Source organism: Ursus maritimus, unplaced genomic scaffold (genome assembly GCF_017311325.1).
Source record: "Ursus maritimus isolate PB19 unplaced genomic scaffold, ASM1731132v1 scaffold_6, whole genome shotgun sequence".
Lineage (NCBI taxonomy): Eukaryota > Metazoa > Chordata > Mammalia > Carnivora > Ursidae > Ursus > Ursus maritimus.
The window spans coordinates 28,609,229-28,629,603 of NW_024426774.1; the positions used below are offsets into that span (position 1 = coordinate 28,609,229).

At 41.2% G+C, this 20,375-nt stretch overlaps 1 protein-coding gene across 5 annotated transcripts in view; it reads left to right on the plus strand.

Moving 5' to 3' along the window:
• CRIM1 (cysteine rich transmembrane BMP regulator 1) overlaps window positions 1–20,375 on the plus strand; it is a 187,105-nt gene that overhangs the window by 127,199 nt on the left and 39,531 nt on the right. For all 5 annotated transcript variants that reach the window (XM_040623086.1, XM_040623088.1, XM_040623087.1 and 2 more), the window contains exons 8-9: window positions 8,915–9,043; window positions 17,272–17,428. In XM_040623086.1, coding sequence (XP_040479020.1) covers window positions 8,915–9,043; window positions 17,272–17,428 — 286 coding nt within the window. The remainder of the gene's footprint in view (window positions 1–8,914; window positions 9,044–17,271; window positions 17,429–20,375) is intronic.

The following is a 20,375-nucleotide window of genomic DNA, read 5'->3' on the forward strand; positions in this document are numbered from 1 at the left end:
CTCTTCGAGACACCACGGGCACAGTCAAAATGCAGAACAATGATATCAGACTGCCACTCAGCAAATGTGAAAGGCGCCAGTGGCTGGTCACTAACACGCTCCAAAGCTTACCAGACCATATGAAAGGATGTCATGGACCGACCCACATCCCAGATGCTTTTCCTGTTATCACTGGAGATAGAAAAGGATGCTTAGGTTACAATGGACAGGGTTCAGAATGCCAAAGCAGTTGTACCATTTATCAGCTGAACATTGAAGGCCTGCAGAAGGGCACATAATTCATTTGCTCAGCCATCCTCTGAGACCAGTTCAAGCTCCAGGCAGGCAAGATAGTCATGACAACGGTAATTCTAGCAAAAAGTAATATCCACGTAACACCTGGCGTTTGTCGTCCCCTCTCTGTGATCTTATCTGAGCCTCACAGTGATATTGTAAGTTGGAATAGTGGATATTCTCATTTCATAGAAGCCCAAAGAGGTTCAGCATCACATGTGAGATAATGAGGGAATAGGGACTCAAGCTAAATCTCCTAACTCCAAATCCACGTCCTTGGCCTTGCTTCTCTTTAGACCTCCATTGTGAGAAGGGAGAGGGTGAGGAAAGTAAGTTGGTGACTATGAAAGTACTTGACCATCGTGGCTCAGATTCAGAAGCTGTTCTTGCTCCTGGCTCTATTCTCAGTGCTGAGATCCAGTTACCATTATTCTGACCTTTTTGTGGCCTGGCCTTTGATCCTGTGAGTTTTCCTGAGCCTCTGCCTGGCTCAGGAATTTGGACCTTGCTGTTTGACCTCCGGGAAAGCCCGTTGAGGCTGCCCAGGGATACGGGCCCCACCCGAGGGCACGCGCGCCGCTCTCCCCAGCTGTCCCTGTGCTGAGGCTCCCCGTCTGCCCAGCCTCGTCCTCTCCAGGCCCGGGGCCCTGACTGGGGGCGCTCACATCTCCACTGAGGAAAATAAATGGGCTCCAGGTGCTGGGCACTGAGATGACATCATCAGTGTCCTCGATTGCATTCCGGTTTCCACTTGTCCCTTTTCTCCTTCTGCCTCTTGCCGGTCTTTGTTTCCATCGCAAGGTCAATTTGCTGAGCACTAGGCAAAAGTGCCCATTCTTCGTCACCCACTAGTTGTGTTGCTGAATTGAGTGCGTGCCCAGCCCTTTCCAGGACTATTTTAATAACACTTGACTCCTTTGGCACCATCAGTGAATGGAGATAGCCCTAGAAGTAAGTTCCCCAGCTCATTGAAATTTGGGGTGTCAGATTTTATGTTAAGAATTTTGAGGGAGACCTGCAGTGCTTTGCATACTTGCCTACCTTCCCAGCCGAAGATACAGGTCATAATTTCACCTGCTTGAGGCAGTTGAGGACCCTCCCTGGGTGTCTCCCGGAGAGGCTTGGGTTTGGGGATTTTCGCCTAGTTTGCACTGTATTCTTAGAGTCAGGTTCACAGCAGCCTTCTGATCTAGCTTGCTGCTCGAGAGAGGCTCAGCTGCTGCGTGCCCACCCTGTGTAAGGGGCTGCCACAGCAATGAGAAGCCTAAGGAACTCACTGTCCAGTCCCCCAAAAGGTAGGAAATTAGAGATTCAGCCTGTTAAGGACAATCCTGAATGGGAGCCCTTCTTCATCAAAAAGTGTGCCCTGACCCTCCATGCTCAGGCCTCTTTGTTCTTCTTTATTCATTCGTTTAGCATGACTGTGGGCCAAGTACTAGGCTTGGTGCTGAGGTTATAAACCGCGAATAAGCCATTGTTCCTAATGCAGGGACCTTTCCTCTCTGGTCCTCGGCCATTTTCCAGAGGATTGGGTTGAGGTACCAAAATTCTGACCACCTGACACACCCCAGTTCAAGATAGCTATTAAAATGTATTTGTAAATGTGACCCATTATTTCTGGTTAAAGATTACCAAGATCCATCCTCCAGGAAAATGAACAATAAAAATAATATGCTAATAAAATATAAGACAAGTATAAAAGATCCAAATTATTCTTGGAATCCAATCATTTTGTAAGCTCTCTCAAGCTGAATTCTTGGAAAAAGATATCCTCTATATAAAAAAATTTTAATTTGTCTTTTGTGGTCTTTTAATAACCTCAGAATCCTACTACTGTCTTTTCCTATTAAATATGAGATTGATAAAGGAAGAAAAATATCTCTAACAGCCAAGTTCCTTGGAAAAAGCATACAAAGTTAATAAATAGGTCTAAAGTAAACATATGGTCACTTCTCTATCTGACCATAAAATAATACAGATCTTGGGGACATTTTCACACCATTCATCTTAAAATAAAGAAACTGCTCTGTGATAAGTACTTTAAAAATTACAAGGATGTAGGTGTTGTTATGAGAAATATATACAAAGGAAAAAAGGATCACTAAGTGTGTAGTGGCTGAAAGAATTTGAAAACTCCAGCTGTAGCTTTTTTTCCATGACTTCATGAGACTTTCGTAAATACACATCCATACCCCATGGAAATCCCCACCTTCCAGATCAGGGGACTTTTGTATCCTTAGTCTCTCTCTTCTCATCATCTACATGAATAGTTTCCCCTCTAGCTTCATTTGGGAAAATTTCATCTTTATAGCACTTCTCTTCCCAGGCTGTAATTATGTTGACAATTTGGTGATTTATTGGAATGGTTTTCTGACTAGTTATGGTCACATTGGAAAAGCCACTGTGGTAACAGAATGACATATGAAGATACAGTAAAGCAGATAAGCTATCTCCTTTGGTTCTGTCTTTTCCAACTTTATCTCCAGTTTTATGGCCCCGGCCAGGCACACAGTACCTGGTAGGCTGTAGGCGACCAGATAGATTTAGCCTTAGAAAGTGAGTGAAGCTTTGGAATTTTCCCACTCATTAGCTATTCACGGGCTTAATCAAGTCCAGCCCCCAAATAAATAAATAAATAAATAAATAAATAAATAATTTTTAAAGAAAATCTTAAGAGAATGCCTGAATTAGGACTGAAAAGAGAACATCATTGTTCATCTCTGTCTCTAAGCAGGCTTGTGAATTTACAGACAAGAGCCGTGTAACATTAGGCAAACTGAAGTCCAAAAGGAGGGGTAAATCAGAGACAGATAGGAGTAAACTTCATGTATCTTGTTACTTCTACTTGAAATTTTTTTAACTTATAAAAAAAAGTAAGAATGTATCTGCCTTAAAAAAAAAACAAAACACTACTTTTTCTAGAAATTTGCTTATAATGAGGCTTTTTCCGGAAAGACTTCTCTTAGCGTGTGTGTGCATGCAGGCACACGTGTGCACTCCGGGTGCTGGTAGACATCTGCTGCCCACGGCCGGGCCCTCCAGCCCTGCCACGCACCCCCGGCCGCAGCAGGGTGAGGCTGCACTCCTAGAGATGATCGAAATCTGGAACTTGAGCTAATTACCCCCCTGCTGGAGGTGGTGCTTCAGACAGACCCGGGAGGGACGGCTCTGGATGTCTTCCACAAGTACTTTTCCAGAATCACCCACCCATACTCAGGAGCTACTAATTGGCTGTCAGCCTTCCCAGGGTTGCTAATCAGAGAGAGTGCTTCACACCTTTCTCAATGGAGATAATTAGTATTGTTTGCGGGAGATAAACAGCTCGTAGTAATCAAGGTAATGAGAAAAACTTGGTGTGCATTATTTCAAAACCAGAAGTTCGGTGGAGTGATACAGATTAGAGACCAAGTTAAAAGCATCTATTAACATTTTCACTTAAGCTATAGCCGCTCGAAATGTAAAAACTGGTGATTATATAAATTATTTCAGGGTCAAATTCACATTATTACACACTTTAAAATAACTGAAGATCAAAATATGTTCTTTTTCATTCTGTTGTCCCAGATGTGTTAAGCTATCTGATATGGCGATAGGACTGATAATCAAACTGTAAATCAACATCTTAAGAAGGTTAAATTTGAGTTTCAACTTCTTCCCATTCTTTTTGGAGAATTTTCTATAAAATAACGAAAAGCAAGAAAGTAGTGAGTTTAGATTTGCTTAACACATTTATAGCTCCTGAATAATCAAATATATGTTATTTTATGGTCTAGTGATATGGCCTTGGAGTTAAAATAATGGTTTTATTTTAAGTTGGTACTCCTCATCAAATTAACTGTGACCACACGGCCTGAAAACCTCCATTGAGGAGATACAGTTGCTCCTATGAAATACTTCAATGTAAAATATTGGTGGTTTTCTTCAGAAACTTAGTTTCTGAGGCTCTCTAAGTCTTGAAAAATTTGAATGTTTTCCTGGAAATATTTTTACTGGGAAAGGCTTTTGTTGGGCTTTCTAAGATATGAAAAATAGTTATCCCTAAATTTTAAATAAATGTAAAATAAAAAATTATGTGTTTATGTTATTGCATATTATAACAGGTCTCCTTCCAGCATTTTGTTCTCTAAGGCTTTAGGATAAGAATCGGTGGCTGAACATCTGCACTCCTGACCCAGTCCCAAGGGTTCTTGTAAAAATAGCTCTTCTGGACAGCGTCAGGTGCTCAGAGAATCTTTAAAAATCATGCAGGAAGACAGCAGGCTGAGGAGAGCAGCAGTCCCCACTCAGACGTGGGGTAGGAAACAGCGAGCAAACTGGATGTAGATGTAACAAACACCCATTTTTGTTCTTTATTGCTTCTAGGCTCAGAAAATATTTCTAGAATTCTTCTCCACAAAGAAGCTGTTCCAGGGTTCCCTTTAGAAATAGTTGTAGCCAAAGACAATGAATTCCTGNCAAGCCTTCTTCCTTTGGAGGACTTTAAGGTATTTCTTTAATTCCTCAGCTGATTCAATACAAGATGAGATGGAATTTCAGGCTGATCCTGTAAGCAGTACCTCACTGAACTTCCCCTCGCCAAATACCCACCTTTGTGCAAATATTTGCTCGTTCTCCTAAATGAGGAGACCTGAGACCATTTCTCTCCTTTGAAAGGGACCCACGAACATATCTCTGCCCGGCCAATTTGAAGGGGGACCAGTTTTCTTGGCTCCAAGCAACAGGCATCGTATACCATGATGCATCATTGTCTCCAAAAGTCTTAGCAGGACCTCAGCTGATAATCCCCAAACCTGCCAAGGGCACAGCATCACCATCCTCCTTCTAGAAACACATGTACTGGCCCATCATCTCGGTATCCCTTGTAATATAAAAGCATAGAAATGCAGGGTTTACATGAGAACCTTCTGGTCTTCAGGTCAAGACTCATCAGGATATTCTCCATGTTCAGAACACCGTTGCACAGACCAAGTGTGCGATAGTAACAGTCCCCGACACACACAGTTCAGGGTACTCTAACAAGCAGCTCACACATTTCACACATGTCACCAACACTTCCTCGAGCTTCTTTATGTGTATGGCTTAGAAATAATCATACTATGATACCATGATTCTAGAGTCTTTAAAATTACCTGTTCCCACCCCCAAGAACTTCCTTGGATAGGAACTTTGCAAACAATCTAATTAACTTTTAGTCGTTACTCTGTAAGGACCCTAAATGTATCATTGGTTTTAAATGCTCCAATTCAAGATGGTATAAAATGGGTCTCACTTTGGAGTTCATTATTGGGAATAAGAAATTGAATTGCAGTGGTCTTTCTTTCCCCAGACACCGCTCTGCTGTTTGTAAGAGGACCACCTCTGAGAATACATGTGAATGCTTTGGACTGAGAGCAAACTCTCAGATCTGTTTATGATGATATCAGATCTTTCATTAGATAATTTGTAGTTGCATATTCCTGTTGTCATATTGTTCTTATAGAAATCTAACTATATATTATAGAGAGGGCCTCACAGGGTAGGACACTGGGCACTACAATGTTGAGAGAATGATGGAAGGGAATAGAATGTAATGCATGACTTCAGATGAAATGTTAGACAGCTAGTTGTCTACAAATGTGTCTCTTACAGATCAACATTTCCTCCAGTGACCTAGGACAACGGCAGTAAGTACCCCCTCCCAAATCATGTGTCACCACCCTCAAAAGGCTTTTAAAATTTGTTCCATTTTGTACTCGTAAAGGAAAACAATACTTATTTGTTAAATGTCATAAAACGAGACGACAGGTGTTAAAATACTCCCTAAAAACATTTAGATTTCTATCTATATTGACTGTATCACAGTGAGAGTTTTTGTATTCAGCCAACCTGTTGAGGGGAAATTGAATAGTTCTAGAGTAAGTTGACAATTTTCGTGAGTAAATGGTTTTGTTGAGTTTTTCCGTGTTTTAATATTAAATATTGAGGGAGACATAATTTGAAATGTATACATTCAATTTCTTCCATCTAATGTATCATAAGTGAAGGGGAACTATAATTTTAAAGGTACAAAATAATTTTTTGTTTCTTGCTTTCTACCATATTATCTGAGACTCGGAAGACATCCAGGAAGACTTGTTTTATCTGAAATATTTACCAGCATCTAATAAACAGCCCTTCTATGCATTTTCTTTTCATTTGTTAAACTGAGCAAAAGCTATCATCCTGAATGTTGTGGGAAAACAGGTTCAGGATTCTTCTCCTGGAGAGATGTGTGCTTGATGGACGTCTGTGACTGTCTATTGAGCAGAGGAAGCTGTCTGGATAAGTGTGGGACTGTTCAAGTCAGTGTTGAGGTTCTGATCCTCGAGCCACCCCATTTCTTTTTCCTTTGACTTTCTAGCCACAGATCAGAGTTCTGATTTCATGTGTTAAACATAAGTATCAAAAATAGCATTTACAGCACTCTCCTCTTAACAAATCCCTAAAATTCACCAAAAGTCAAATTGTACACTACCCTATGATTATTATGCATTTCCAGGATCGGTGTAATCTGCCCAAATGCATTTTTCTGTAATACATTTTCTGAAGGCAAAAGTCGTTCATGAACTTAAATGTCAGTTAAGAATACAAGGTTTGGGTCCACACAGATGTGCTCAAAGCACTTCTTTACCCATAAGCCATTCCCTAAAGCATGGACATAGAATTCAGAATCCAGCCCTGATTTTTGCTCTCATAACTCTAGAACGTAGACCTAACTCCTTTCTCTGTGGGATGGTCTATAGTGTGGTTACTTAAACGTGATATAGGTCCTCAGTTCTGTCTGACGTTTGTGGTTAGAATAATGTTGACAAAACATTGGCTGTCTTGTGGCTGAAGGCTGAAATGGAATCAGTATTCTGGGTGACTGATACAGTAGCAATAAAAGAAAGACCATATAGGTCCGATAACGAAAGATGTTTACAGTAAATTTTAAAAGAATGTCAGAAAGCAGCACAGCTGTATCTTAATTCACGGCATCTTAAAACTAGCCTAAACTTAAACTACTTTTTGATGTTTACAGATACCTGTCAGAAAGGATACTTTCGTGATTGAAGGAAATTAGAAATTTTACAGCAGTGGAAAAGTCACATAAAAATTTCAGGGCGGTGTTCTTCACACTGTGTTGCAATAAAAATAGAGAATGTGCTCCACCCTCTTCACACGTATCTTTCCAGGGAGCGTGCTCATGAGAGCATCTCTCGAGTAAGTCACAGTTGCCTGCTACCTGTGAAGAGCTGAATCATTGGCCTCTTTTAGCAGATGGATAAAAATGTAGAACTCTTCATCTTAGCAGTGGCAGCTAAAACACTTATTTTAGTCTCTCTTCCATGGTAACGGGAAACGAAACTGGAGAAGACAGTGTGAACTAATGGATAGAGTGTTGGACGGGAGGTCAGGAACCTCTGTTCTGTTCTATTCCCAGCCTGCTACTGGGTTGCTATGTAAACTTAGATAAGCCAGTCACCCTCTCTGCACCTCATATTTTCCATTTGTGGAAACATAGGTAGAGACATTCCGTACTTAGCTCTTCACAAAGATACTGTGAGAACCAGCTTACTCTGAAGAAGTTCATAGTATCTTTTGGTTAAAAAGAAGCTACATAAATATGTCCCTGGCCCTGTTCCTTTTGACGACACCCTGCCCACAATCTTACGTTATATAAGTTGTCACTTATCTGCACTGCAAAACAAGGACATGACAGTGGGCTTTGTGCTGCATGGAAACCGAGACTGTGACTCTGGAGCCAGAATGCCTGGGTTGAGTCTTGGGTCCATCACTTACTAACTCTGTGATCTGGGACAAGTGAGCAATCCTAGATTTCCTCATCCATAAAATGGGGAAAATGAGAGCACTTATCTCCCTGGAGTGGGATGAAGCTTGAAGGCATTTATAACAAGCATTGCAAACATATAGACTCATAATGCACTATACGGAAGTGTGTAACTACTTTTATTACCCGGGACAAATCTTCCTTATTAGCGTGGAAGGGAAGGTAAAGCATCACCTTTGGCCTTTGTGTCTTCTAGGCTTTCCTCCCAGAATGGCAGCTCGCTCTTCCTGCTGACTGCTTGTGTCTGACTCTGCCACTCCCATAAGCTCTGGGCCCTGAGGATAAGCTCCTAGTCCCTATTATCCATCATACCATCTGTAATAATTGAAGGAGTGTCACATAAAAAGACAGGAAATCCAGATTTCAGAAGAGTTGCAAAATGGAGAGATAATTGACAGTTGGGAGCTATGTCCTGATTTTTATAGAGAATAAATGCAGAGAACAGCAAGAGGAAATAGAAGCATAGTTAACAATTTACACGTTGTTGATTTAACCTCTCCTGTCTGCTTTCTATAGTGGTGACCATCGGGGAAGTATTATGTGAGGGTACCAAGAAATACATAAATTGCTCAAATGTAAGGAAAAAGAGTTTTTGGATTTTCAAAAATCTAAATAAAAATCTTTCTGTTTCAGGGGTTAAAAACATTAGGAAAGTATAAAAGTTTAGGGTTTGATGAAAATTATTGATTTTTTTTTTTTGCAACTTACTGTAGTGTGGGATTTCAAAGATTGAATAGCGTCTAAGAGCTAATCATATGTTTCATTGATTTTTTTTTTACTTTTTATTATTAGAACCAACCTACATCACAATTGATCCACCTGCGTGTGGGGAGTTATCAAACTGTACGCTGACAGAGAAAGACTGTGTTTATGGTTTCAGACTTGATCACAATGGTTGTCGAACCTGTCAGTGCAAAAACAGTAAGTATACAGAGGATTGCACTTTTTTTCTGGGCCTAATAGGATACTGTCAAAGCATATTATGGGATTGAATATCTTTTTCATTCCTATTGATGACATTCCCTTAGCAACCTGAAAGAAGAAAAGAAAATTTGTATTTAACACACAAAACACAGTCTTTTGGGGGGGAAAGAGGTGCTCCTTTATTCTGGTTTTCACCTTCATTGTATTCGGATATTCCTTGCTACCCCCTGGGCTTTGGAGTACCCATTTCCCAACCACCCACTCAGATCTCTCCCTAACCCTGTTGCTGGGGTCATCCAGTGACAAGGCGGTCACCCGCACAGAGGCTGTCACATTCCACATGTGGCAGCCATAATTCTTAGAATGTTGATCCCAGCTCTCTTCCATGTAGATTCCGGTCACACCATGCCCTCTGAAACTTTAGATAGAGGACATTGCATTGCTTCCAGGGGGGAAAAAAATGAATTGTCCTTCATGTTTAAAAAGATTTTGAATCCCCCTGATTCAAATAAACATCTTCAGTCATCTCAGCCATTCCACACGTGACATAGTCTTTAGAACTTTCTTGGTCCTTTCCATCTTTGACATACCTGTAAAATGTCACTGTCTTTATGTACACCTGTGGCCCAGAAACAAACAAATCAGGATTTCGTCTGATCCATGCAGTGCTGTTGTGTGACGTAAGTTCGCATTAACGCTTTGAATTACACATTGTTGGGTAATCCTGAGTTGACAAGTAGCTAGAACCACTAGGTGCTTTTTACATCAGCTGCTGGTAGGTGGTTCTTCATTCGTTCTGTATTTAAAGATCTGGCTTTTTTTTTTTTAATGATACAAATACAGGGCCAGATTACACAAATTATCCTGAGAGTTATAAACCATTTTCCAACTATTTGGAATATTTTTTAATCTTGATCATGTGATAAGCATAACTTGCATGGCCTCATCCAAACTATTGAACTAAAATAAATTGTACAGAACCAAGGACAGATCCCCGTTGCACTGAAGACCTTCCTGCAGAATGACACGGAACCGTAATCCTCACTCCCGCAGTAAAGTCACTCAGCTAACATGTCAGCTCCGTCTCCACGAGGAAGTCTTGAAACACTCCATCTGTATCTTATCTGAAAACACATTGTATTTGCCACACTCTTGCTGGAAACTCTATTTTAAACATAAAATGAAGCTAGTTGGACATGGCTTATTCTTCATGAACCTACTACTGGTGGTCATTGCTTTCCTTTCTAAATGTCACAAATCATATGTTTAACCATTCTTTCCGCAGAATTTTCAGTTGTGAATGCCAAGCTTGGTTTCTGTAGTTTTGGAATCCTTTGTCCCTTTCGAATTAACATTTGGTGGCCTCCTTTAGTTTCCTGAAATCTCTTTCCATTCTCTGATCTCTCAAACATAGACAATGCTTCTATAATAAGCAGATTCTCCATGAGCCTCTGGTATAAATATCATGGGCTCAGAGGCTTGGAATTACTTAATGTAGATAGATGCTTACTTTCTGATTTATCAGTTATCTTGGGCTTTATGTCCTCTTAACCTTAATTGTCCAAGACTTTCTTTTATAAGAATACTTCTGATGAAGAAAACGGACACAAAAATAGGAGTTGAGTGATTCAGTTTCTTTCAATTACATGTCCCCATCACTCTGCCTGCCTGCTAGAGTTGGTGCATTTGAAACGGAGTTTACAAAACTGTTGTTGGGACTCTGGTGGTTACCATCTTTAAATGTCCTAGAAGCCTCCGCGCATCGGGGCTGTCCTGTTTGGAAAGCTGAGTTCATTAGGGAGCTTGCCTTGGCACCCACGTGTGTTCACTTAACTGGCCAACTTTGGTTTTTTTGACACCGAGATAATTGGTATTGTATTGTGAAGAGTTTATATTTTAGTACTTCGCAACCATCTTGAGCTGCACACCTTTCTGATCATGGGAGCATACCTAAATTTTTTTCTGAACGTTATGAAGTCTAAAAATAGAGATTTCATCGTGCCTGATCTCCCCGCCTACCGCCTTCACCCGGCCTTTGCTGTTGGAACTTTTTCACCACATGGTTATGCTTATATAAGACCCCTGGCGCTTCACAAGGAGCCCTTTGTAGTTAAGTCCAAAGAAACAATTTTCCTCCAGTTGTCATTGAAGCAAGTAAAAAATGGATCACTGGCTTTTTGCAGAGTGAGGCTATTAGGAAAATTCTGCTCTGCCTGTCTTTGCGGTAGTGTTGCCCTCCGGCTTTGTAATAGGACCGTGCGCACATACTCCCTGCCGAGCACCTCCAGTTCATTAGCATGGCGGAAGAGAGAGGGACCGGAGACTGTTGTATTTGTGTCAATGATTTTTTTTTTAACATATAAATCTTTATTGGTTGTTCATTATGTGAAAATTTTATTTATTTGCAGAGATCTCTGATCTTCCTTCCTTCCCTCCTCCCTCCTTTCTTCTTTTGCCCCCTATAATAGAGCACCTGCCAGAGTTCTAGGTACTGTAGTAGGTATTCATGCCACAAACATGAATACAATACAAGACGTCCCCTAAGGGGGACGTCTGGGTGGCTCAGTCATTAAGTGTCTGCCTTCGGCTCAAGGCGTGATCCTGGCGTTCTGGGATCGAGCCCCACATCAGGCTCTTCCGCTGGGAGCCTGCTTCTTCTTCTCTCACTCCCCCTGCTTGTGTTCCCTCTCTTGCTGGCTGTCTCTCTGTCAAATGAATTAAAAAAAAAAAAAAAAAAAAAAAAAAAAAAAAAAAGACCTCCCCTAAGAAAAATCTCCTGTAACCAATACACTAGTGAACTATCACCATTTCTTTTTTTTTTTTTTTAAAGATTTTATTTATTTATTCGGCAGAGATAGAGACAGCCAGCGAGAGAGGGAACACAAGCAGGGGGAGTGGGAGAGGAAGAAGCAGGCTCATAGCGGAGGAGCCTGATGTGGGGCTCGATCCCACAACGCCGGGATCACGCCCTGAGCCAAAGGCAGACGCTTAACCGCTGTGCCACCCAGGCGCCCCAACTATCACCATTTTAAGTCAAATTCTATAACTTACAAGTCTTATTAAAAGGTAGCTTTGGTCCTGTAGAAGAACCCACGCACGTGCTCACACCAGAGGAGGGAAGGAGCTGCCCCGTCTCCTAGGGCTATGCGGGGCACTCAGCAGATGGTTGGTTGAGCAAATGAGCAAGGAAGGAGCCATCAGAATTGGGGATGCCATCGGACATCATTTCTTGTTTAAGATCCCCTCCTGTAGTCTTGCCATTCTGACCATGTGCCCATTTTATCACACGGAGAATCTTGACCTGGGTTAGTCTTTTGCCATCTCACTTGCTGCCACTGGATAGCTAAGAACATAATTAAACACCAAGTGGCATTTGTCAGTTTGTCTGTATCATACAGGAGTCTGGTCATAGAACATTCTGCTCTCACTCCGTCCCGTTAACAATCCTGACACCTCTCTGGAAGCCACACCTGTAAGGAGGTGAGTCAGAGTCAACCAGACTGCCCAGTGCTTAGTTGTCAGACCCTTGTCACTGTACGTGTCTTGCTCTCCTCCCAGGCCCTGGCCCACATTGGCCTGTAGCTAGCTGATCACGGCAAGTGGCTTTACTTCTCTGGGCCTCTGTGTCCTCATCTGTAAAGGGCAAACAATAGTACCTAACTAATGGGTTATTCTGAGGACTAACGAAGTTAATGAATGCAAAGCTAGCTTTACCAGCCGACATATGGTCATTGTTACTCTGTTTACAGAAAATGATAGCTGTTTTATAACACATCCACTTCTGAGTCAGCCCAAGCTGGCTGATACGGAAAGCCCCCAGCTTCCCCTCGTTTGTGCCAGTACGGAGCTGCCTCTGGTTCTTCCATCTCTGAGGAAGCTCACACGAACAACTTTCCTTTTACCTTTTAATTTTAACCGTCAGATATTCTCATTCTTTTTCACCTGGTTTTAGAAAAAGGAAACTTCCTTGCACTGAAAGATGCTTAAGTATATTCTCTTTCCCAGTGCAGCTACTTGATAAATACTGATTTTGTCTAAATTTCTCACCTACGTTATTTTTGGGGTTTTTTTTTTTTTTTTGCATCCGGCTAAACCCCATTTCACATGCAGTGGCCCTAACCATCCACGCCTCCGTTTTCTGTTAGGGATTAGACCTGGTTTATATGGACCACTGGCATCAGGATTGCTTAAAATAAGACCAGTGCCCAATAAAATTTCTCCCCTGTTCATTGCTTTGTTGTTCATTCATTCATCTTTCATCTAGCATTTGTTGACTGCCTACCATACGCCACGCACTAAGGATACGAAAAAGATAAAAATGGACTTTATCCTCGACTAATAAGAGTCTATAATGATGTTGCAGTATAACCAAGCATATCATGCACAACCACTTTCAGATTGAAATCAAAACCCAGTATTAACAACTCCTTCAAAAAATACACGGAAGGTATAGGACAAAATATTCTTTTGTGTGAACATACTGTAGCTTTGCTACTTTAACCTGTAACAAATAACAATCTTAAAACACTGCTCAGCAAAGTAATGCATCAAAGGCATACAGAGAATTTAAATTATCCCTGACTCACTTTCCCATATTTAGAATAAAGAAAAGAAATATGGTAGAAGATGTTTAAGTACGATAGCTACAAAAGTTAAAACTAAAATCATTTAGGTATGCTGCTAGTAACCTAATACTTTGTCGGTGTAAGCTATTAATAACATTACCTTTTAACCAAATAGACACGCTACACTTCACCATATGAACTATATGTAGCAAATGACATCGGTATGAATTAAATGCCATCCGTCTTTTGGTGTCTTATTTTCGACATCTTTAAATCAAGGGGATTTGACTGGATTATTTTTAACTTCTCTTCCAGTTTTAATGTTCCGTAATTCTAGGAAGTAATAATGCTTTTATTTAGAAGATGATGCAGGCATAGAAAATTAATGGTAGCCAGAAGAAAAAAAACCTTCTTACTTTTCATGAAATATATATCCACATCAAGCATCTAAAGAAGGTTGCAGCCACAAATACAGGGAGGCAGGCTCCATGCTTTCGTTTCACTATAACTCAGAACTAAAGGAATAACTAAAGCCCAGAGTCAAGATTGGGACAAGCATTCGTAGTGTTGCATTTATTTAATCACCCCAGGACCTTCGTGGTGTTCTTAACTGACAGATTAGTGGGAATTGCCAGTGTCCACGAGTGTGGAGGGCTGCAGCAGAGAAGGGACACAGTCCCATTGGGTTTCAAATGCAGTTACGTGGTACTCACGTAGACTGAAGGACCGATAGGTACCGTTGTGTATCGGGAGCAAACAGCACTTTTCTCCAGAGTAAACAGTTTACTACATAGCTGTTACCAGCCGTAATGCACAAGTTCTGTACTTTGCCATTATTTATCACTTTCTCTTCAATGGTAATTCTCCCCTATAGATTAGAAAGCATTTTTAGATCGCGATAAAGTCATAATGCTGAAAAATTATGAACATAAGGCCACCGTTCTTTCATGCTGCCTCCAGTGATGTACTAAAGCTTTTCAGACAAACTTATAAACCCCCACCCACCTATAAATAAGATATTTCTACTTGGTTCTGCTCTTTATGTAAAGGTTTGTTTTAATGATACATTTATAGTAAGAGAAGTCCACAATTGATACATGGATCTAGGACCACCTTATAGCCTTTAATATTCTTTCTTTCTGTGCTGGAAAGTGGTATTTTGAGATGTTTAGGAAGTGCCAGTATTTTCGAAGATCTTAAATACCAGCAGAGTAAGTTTTTCCATCTTGTGATTTTTCTCTTAATATGGCAGCCTTGGCGAGAGTGGAGGAGTAAATAGCAAGAACATCAGTCGATTCATTCACTCAGCAAATGTTTATTGAACATTCACTCCATGCTAAACACCGTGATAGCACCTAGGCTGTATAAATAATAAGGCCTTACCCCAGAGCGCCCCTCTGAGAGGGAAGAGAACCAGTGAGCAGCCCCAAGCCAGGGCAACAGGAGAGCATCCCGCCCTCGGTGGCGTAGCCCATCTCCGGTCTGGGAGTGTTCTGGATTTGCTTAAACATAGCCTTCTGTTGGAAGTTCCCTTCCATGGCAGAGCAGAGGTAGTTACAGACAAATGTAGCTTCTGTCAGTTTGTTTCAACTTTCTTTAAGGGTGAAAACCATTCTAGAATGAAGTCTATGGAAAAACAACATTTTTATAGGGCCAGAAAAAATAAAGGCATGAAGGTGCTCAGATCCAAAGTTTGAAGGAATTGAATCTCCAGGGATGCTGACTTTGGGATGTTGTTGGAGCGTTTTTATCTTCTGTTTCCCAACATAGTCTGCTTGGTGTTGCGACTTAAAGATTCATGGAATAGAGAAATGGGTTCACAACTTCAATTTCGGTGTCAGAAAAAGAAAGGTGGCTGTGAATGTCTTCTTCCTCCTTCATCATCCCTTAATGATGGAAAGAGAGGAAAACTGATGACCTTTCAAGTCCTATAATTACAAATTTTTAAATGAGCCATTTAGAATTTCGCTTTTAAGGATGCAAATTAGTAATCAGTTGCTTCGCAGTATGATACAGACCCACAGGGTTATATTAAATATGTGTAATGAAAGGTTTATGATCAGGACAAAGTAGAAAATTATACCATAAATCACATTTTCCTCTCTAAAAGATAGCAAATTAAATGTTCATGTATTGCCAGCTAAGATTCACAAAAAGATGCTCTCTTAAAATATTTATGTAAAACCTGAACCCATCTCACCTATTAATTGTAGTTCAAGGTTTAATTTTAGATGGTAAGGTATGCGTGTGGAGGGGACACACACGTTCTGTATTTCTTAGTAACGTATGCATTATTTACAATATTTATGCTTTCAGGGTATCCAGATAAAATACAGATTCATTTGTTATTCTGACAAAAATAGTCTCTGCTTCCCATCTTGCCAGCCCATGCAGAGCAGTATTCAGACATGGCTGCACTCTTGTCATTGCTGTGTCAACCTCTTTACATTTGATTGACTTTCAGACTCTGCGTTCAATCCAGACAGGCATCCCAGGTTGCTTCAGCACGCCACCAAGCACGCTTTTCTCACCTGAATGTGTGTATTCCCTACATTACCTACATTTGAAATCTTCTGGAAGACGTTTACGAAGCTGATCTCTCTAGTAGTTCCTTTGCCGGCCACCATAGCTTCTTCCCCTACCCCCTTTTTTAAAATTCTAAAATAATGTTATAACTGACTAACAGAGGACAGCTAAACATCATTCCAAATTCTGCTAACAGAGAAAGTTTGAACATTTCAGATTGCGGATAAACATTAACATAGACGTTTTTGGCACACACACTTTTTAGTCAATTAGACTTATCCAAAGACGTGGATATCTGTCGGTCAGGAAGAAATACCTAAATGAAACACTGACGATTTCCCTTTATATCATGTTGTTAGACTTGTATGTTTTTAAAGAAAGAGTAAGAAATCCTTTACGCTGCATATAATATGCAGTATTATAGGCTCGTGTCTAAAGCCCCTAAGAGAAGACCTTGTGTGAACATTGTGTGAACATTAAGAATGTGTGTTATCGTGAGCATTTAGTAGGAGCAAAATATATAATGAAGTTTGGGGTGTAAGTGATTCTCACATTTTAACAGTAAATGGTAATCAGTAGTTTGAGGAACTCATAAGAACAAATTTCATGAAAAAATAGCACTCTATTTCATCCAAACCTCAAAGAGTAGTTACTAGCCTGCTCTTTAGCACCAGATTGCAGTATACTTCAGAGATCTGTTTTGGGGGCTTTATTTTCCGGATTACTACCAAGATGTGGAGTTATGTTGGGATAACCAAGGAATGGTGACTCTATTAGTCTTAACCATTCCTAGTGCCATAGTATAGTATAGTATAGTAATAGTATAGTGTAGTGTAGTATAGTGATAATATAATATAGTAATAGTATAGTGTAGTATTGTATAGTAATAGTAGAGTATAGTGTAGTATAGTAATGGTAGAGTAATAGAGTATAGTGTAGTATAGTTATAGTATAGTGTAGTATAGCAATAGTAATAGTATAGTATAGTAATAGCATAGTATGGTATAGTGTAGTGTAGTGTAGTATAGTACAGTATGGTATTTACATCTGTGGAAGAGGACCGGAAGACAAGGGGCAGGTATGGAAGTGTCTCTCTGTTCATCAGCCCCTCACGCTCTCTGCCTGTCTCCGCAGGGGAGGAGCTGTGCTCGGGCCTCAAGCGAGGCTGTACTTTGGACTGCCCCTTCGGTTTCCTGACCGATGCCCACAACTGTGAGATCTGTCAGTGTCGCCCACGGCCCAAGAAGTGCAGACCCATCATCTGTGACAAGTACTGTCCGTTTGGGTACCTGTAAGTATTCTCAATTCCGAAGATGTCTTCTTAGTTATCTGTAACTTCATGAAATGTCCTTACGTATTTTGGTTAGCTGTCTCGTGTGTGTGTGAATGGATCAGAGATGCACTGAACCCAGAAAGCTGTGCTTGCTTTGTTAAGTGAATCAGAGAGCAGCAAAAGGAGGGTTTTACTCTTAACTCTTTGATGAAGGTGTGCCGGTGCCTCGTTTATGCCGCTGTCCTTTGAGCCTCTTCTGTGAGACTTCCTCATAGCAAGGGCCTTTGGACACTGCCAGAGGGAATGGATTGTCAGGAGATCCTCATATCGTACGTGCCACAACTTTTCATAACTGTCCCAGTGACTATTTGGTGAGAATTTATTTAGTAATGTGTACTTTAAGATCAGTGGACAGCCACTCATTGGCCGTGTGGAACATGCTTACCACGCATCCCTATCTCACCTTGGTGCTGGTCTGTCGTTTGTAGTATCTTTTTCTTCATGTAGCAGTACCTTTTATGAATTTCCTTAGAGATAAGAACCACGACTTATATTTTCAAAAATTCTTTGTTGAGCCAAACCCCCATGAAAATCTAGATTATTCCAGGGGGAAAAGGCACTTCACATTTGTTTAGTGTCTGTACTAACATCTATTTCTGCCTTTGTATTAAGTTGGTTCCCTAAAAAATTACCTTTCATAATCTTGCTTTATCATTTTTTTCCTTAAAGATTTATTTTAGAGACAGAGACAGACACACACATGTGCGTGCAAGCAGGGGGAGGGACAGAGGGCGAGTGGAGTCCTCAAGCCGACTCCCTGCTGAGTGCAGAGCCTGACACGGGGTTCCATCTCACAACCCTGAGATTATGACCTGAGCCAAAATCAAGAGTCAGCCACCTACCCGACGGAGCCACCGAGGCACCTCATCTGCCTTTCCCATTTTTAATATATTTGTGTGGTGCTAGTAATTATAAAGGACTTAGGTTCATCTTTAAGTTACCATTTTTATGGTTTCTGTTAGGAATTCTAGTTTAGCAGGGATAGGGGAATCTTTATTGTCATTTTGGGATAAATTGGGAACGTTCACTTTCCTTAAAACATCCCCAAATTAATAAACCATCATTGTTCTTAATCCTAAAATATGACTATGATACCAGTAAAAGTATAATTATTTCTTAGCTTCACTCCTAACGTATGATAAAGCATTATGATCATAATAGTAACTATAACCACCTGCTGCAGTATTCTGACAGCTCAGATTCAAGGTTCAAGTGCAGCCCTCACCTTGGAGAGAAATCCCTTAGAGGACTGTGGAGCCCATGTCATGTTCCTGTCAGCAAGCACATCCGGGGAGGACCAAGTAGACCACTGTAGACAAATGAGTACTTTATCAGCTAGAACATGTGTTTCAAGGACAGCCTCTGAAGGAGAAATGTTGGCCAGACACCATATGGGAGTGTTGGGACGAAGGCAGCCCTCCGTGCCCCTTAGCCATACCTGCTGAGTGGACTGTTCCTCTCTGTGTGCAGCAAAGGCTTGCAGAGGGGTGGGCGGACAGGTGGATGGATACCTAAATGAAGAACAAACACATCAGGTGAAGCCTTGATAGAGCTTAAAAGTGACATGCTATCTGGCATGAGTATGAATAATTCATTTAATTCGCTCTTCTCCTCATGTTGACATAAATATGTAGACCCCAGCACTCAGTTCTCGGTTCACTAAGCAGATTGTGGTTTAGTTGTCACTTGGGCGGTGGTGCACTGAGGGTTTCCCATAGAGCTGTCTCCTCTCAGAGTCCCTTAATTTAACCAAGATGAAAAAGAGCAAGGACTTCGTGTGTGTGTTTGTTTTTTAGTTGACCACTGTTGCCACTTAGGGCTACTTGGGATGAGACCTGAGGGTAAATAGAGTAACTCCTCCTTGTCTGAGGCCCAGGAAGCCCACTAGGGCTAAGGAGAGGAGATGTGGAGCCTAGGAGAAGACTCGGCCCTGCGGCTGGTGGACGGGACACAGAGTGAGCTCTCTGTAACAGACTGTGACCTTCTCCTTTTAGAGAAAATAAGGAATGTTTGTTAAGAATTTTTTTCCCCAAAAATGTCTTCACTGAAACTACTGTGATGTAGTTCATAAACATGTATTTATTTAACACATCTTTCTGATCACAAAATGTAGGCCGTCTACTTTATTGAAGTGCAGCCTTTTTCCATATCCCGTGTGCTTCCTGACACCCCGTGTATGGAACATTGTTCAGTGGATATTCTTCCCCAGCTGGTGAATCACGAGTGGACCTTGGTAGCGGGGCTCCTCAAAGCTTTTATTCTTAATCAGTCTCGGTCTGGCATTCTTAGGTCTGCGGAGCCTAAGGTTCTCCTTCTGTCTGCTCTAAGTTCAATAAAGCGCTCGTTAACATTGCTACTAGGGGGGCACCTGGGTGGCTCAATTGGTTAAGTATCTGATGTCAGCTCAGGTCATGATCTCCGGGTCCTGGGATGGAGCCCTGGCATCGGGCTCCGCGATCAGCAGGGATTTGCTTGTCCTTCTGCCCCTCCCCCCGCTCGTGCACTTTCTCTCTCTCTCTCTCTCTCTCTCTCTCTCTCTTTCTCTCTCTGTCTCTCAAATAATTTTTTAAAATCTTTTTAAAAAATATTTCTACTAGTGTCTGAAATTTCTCAAAGATCGTGGTCATGTGAGGAAGGCTTACCCTGGCAAAAGAAGGACTTTTTGCCCCAGTGCTGGCCTCCAGCATTGACCAACAATGTATCTTTTACCATTCTCTTCATGGAGTTATGCCTTCATCTTTTTTATATGACGGTACTAGTTTTCCTAATTAAAACGACAGTCATGTCATTGGGGTTCTGACTGTCACGTCCCAGAAGCACATTAGTCCTTGGGCAATTCTAAACCTTGGCCATGAGTGGGTGGTGGTCATGGCCACAGAGGGCTAATGACACATCACTCCACGAA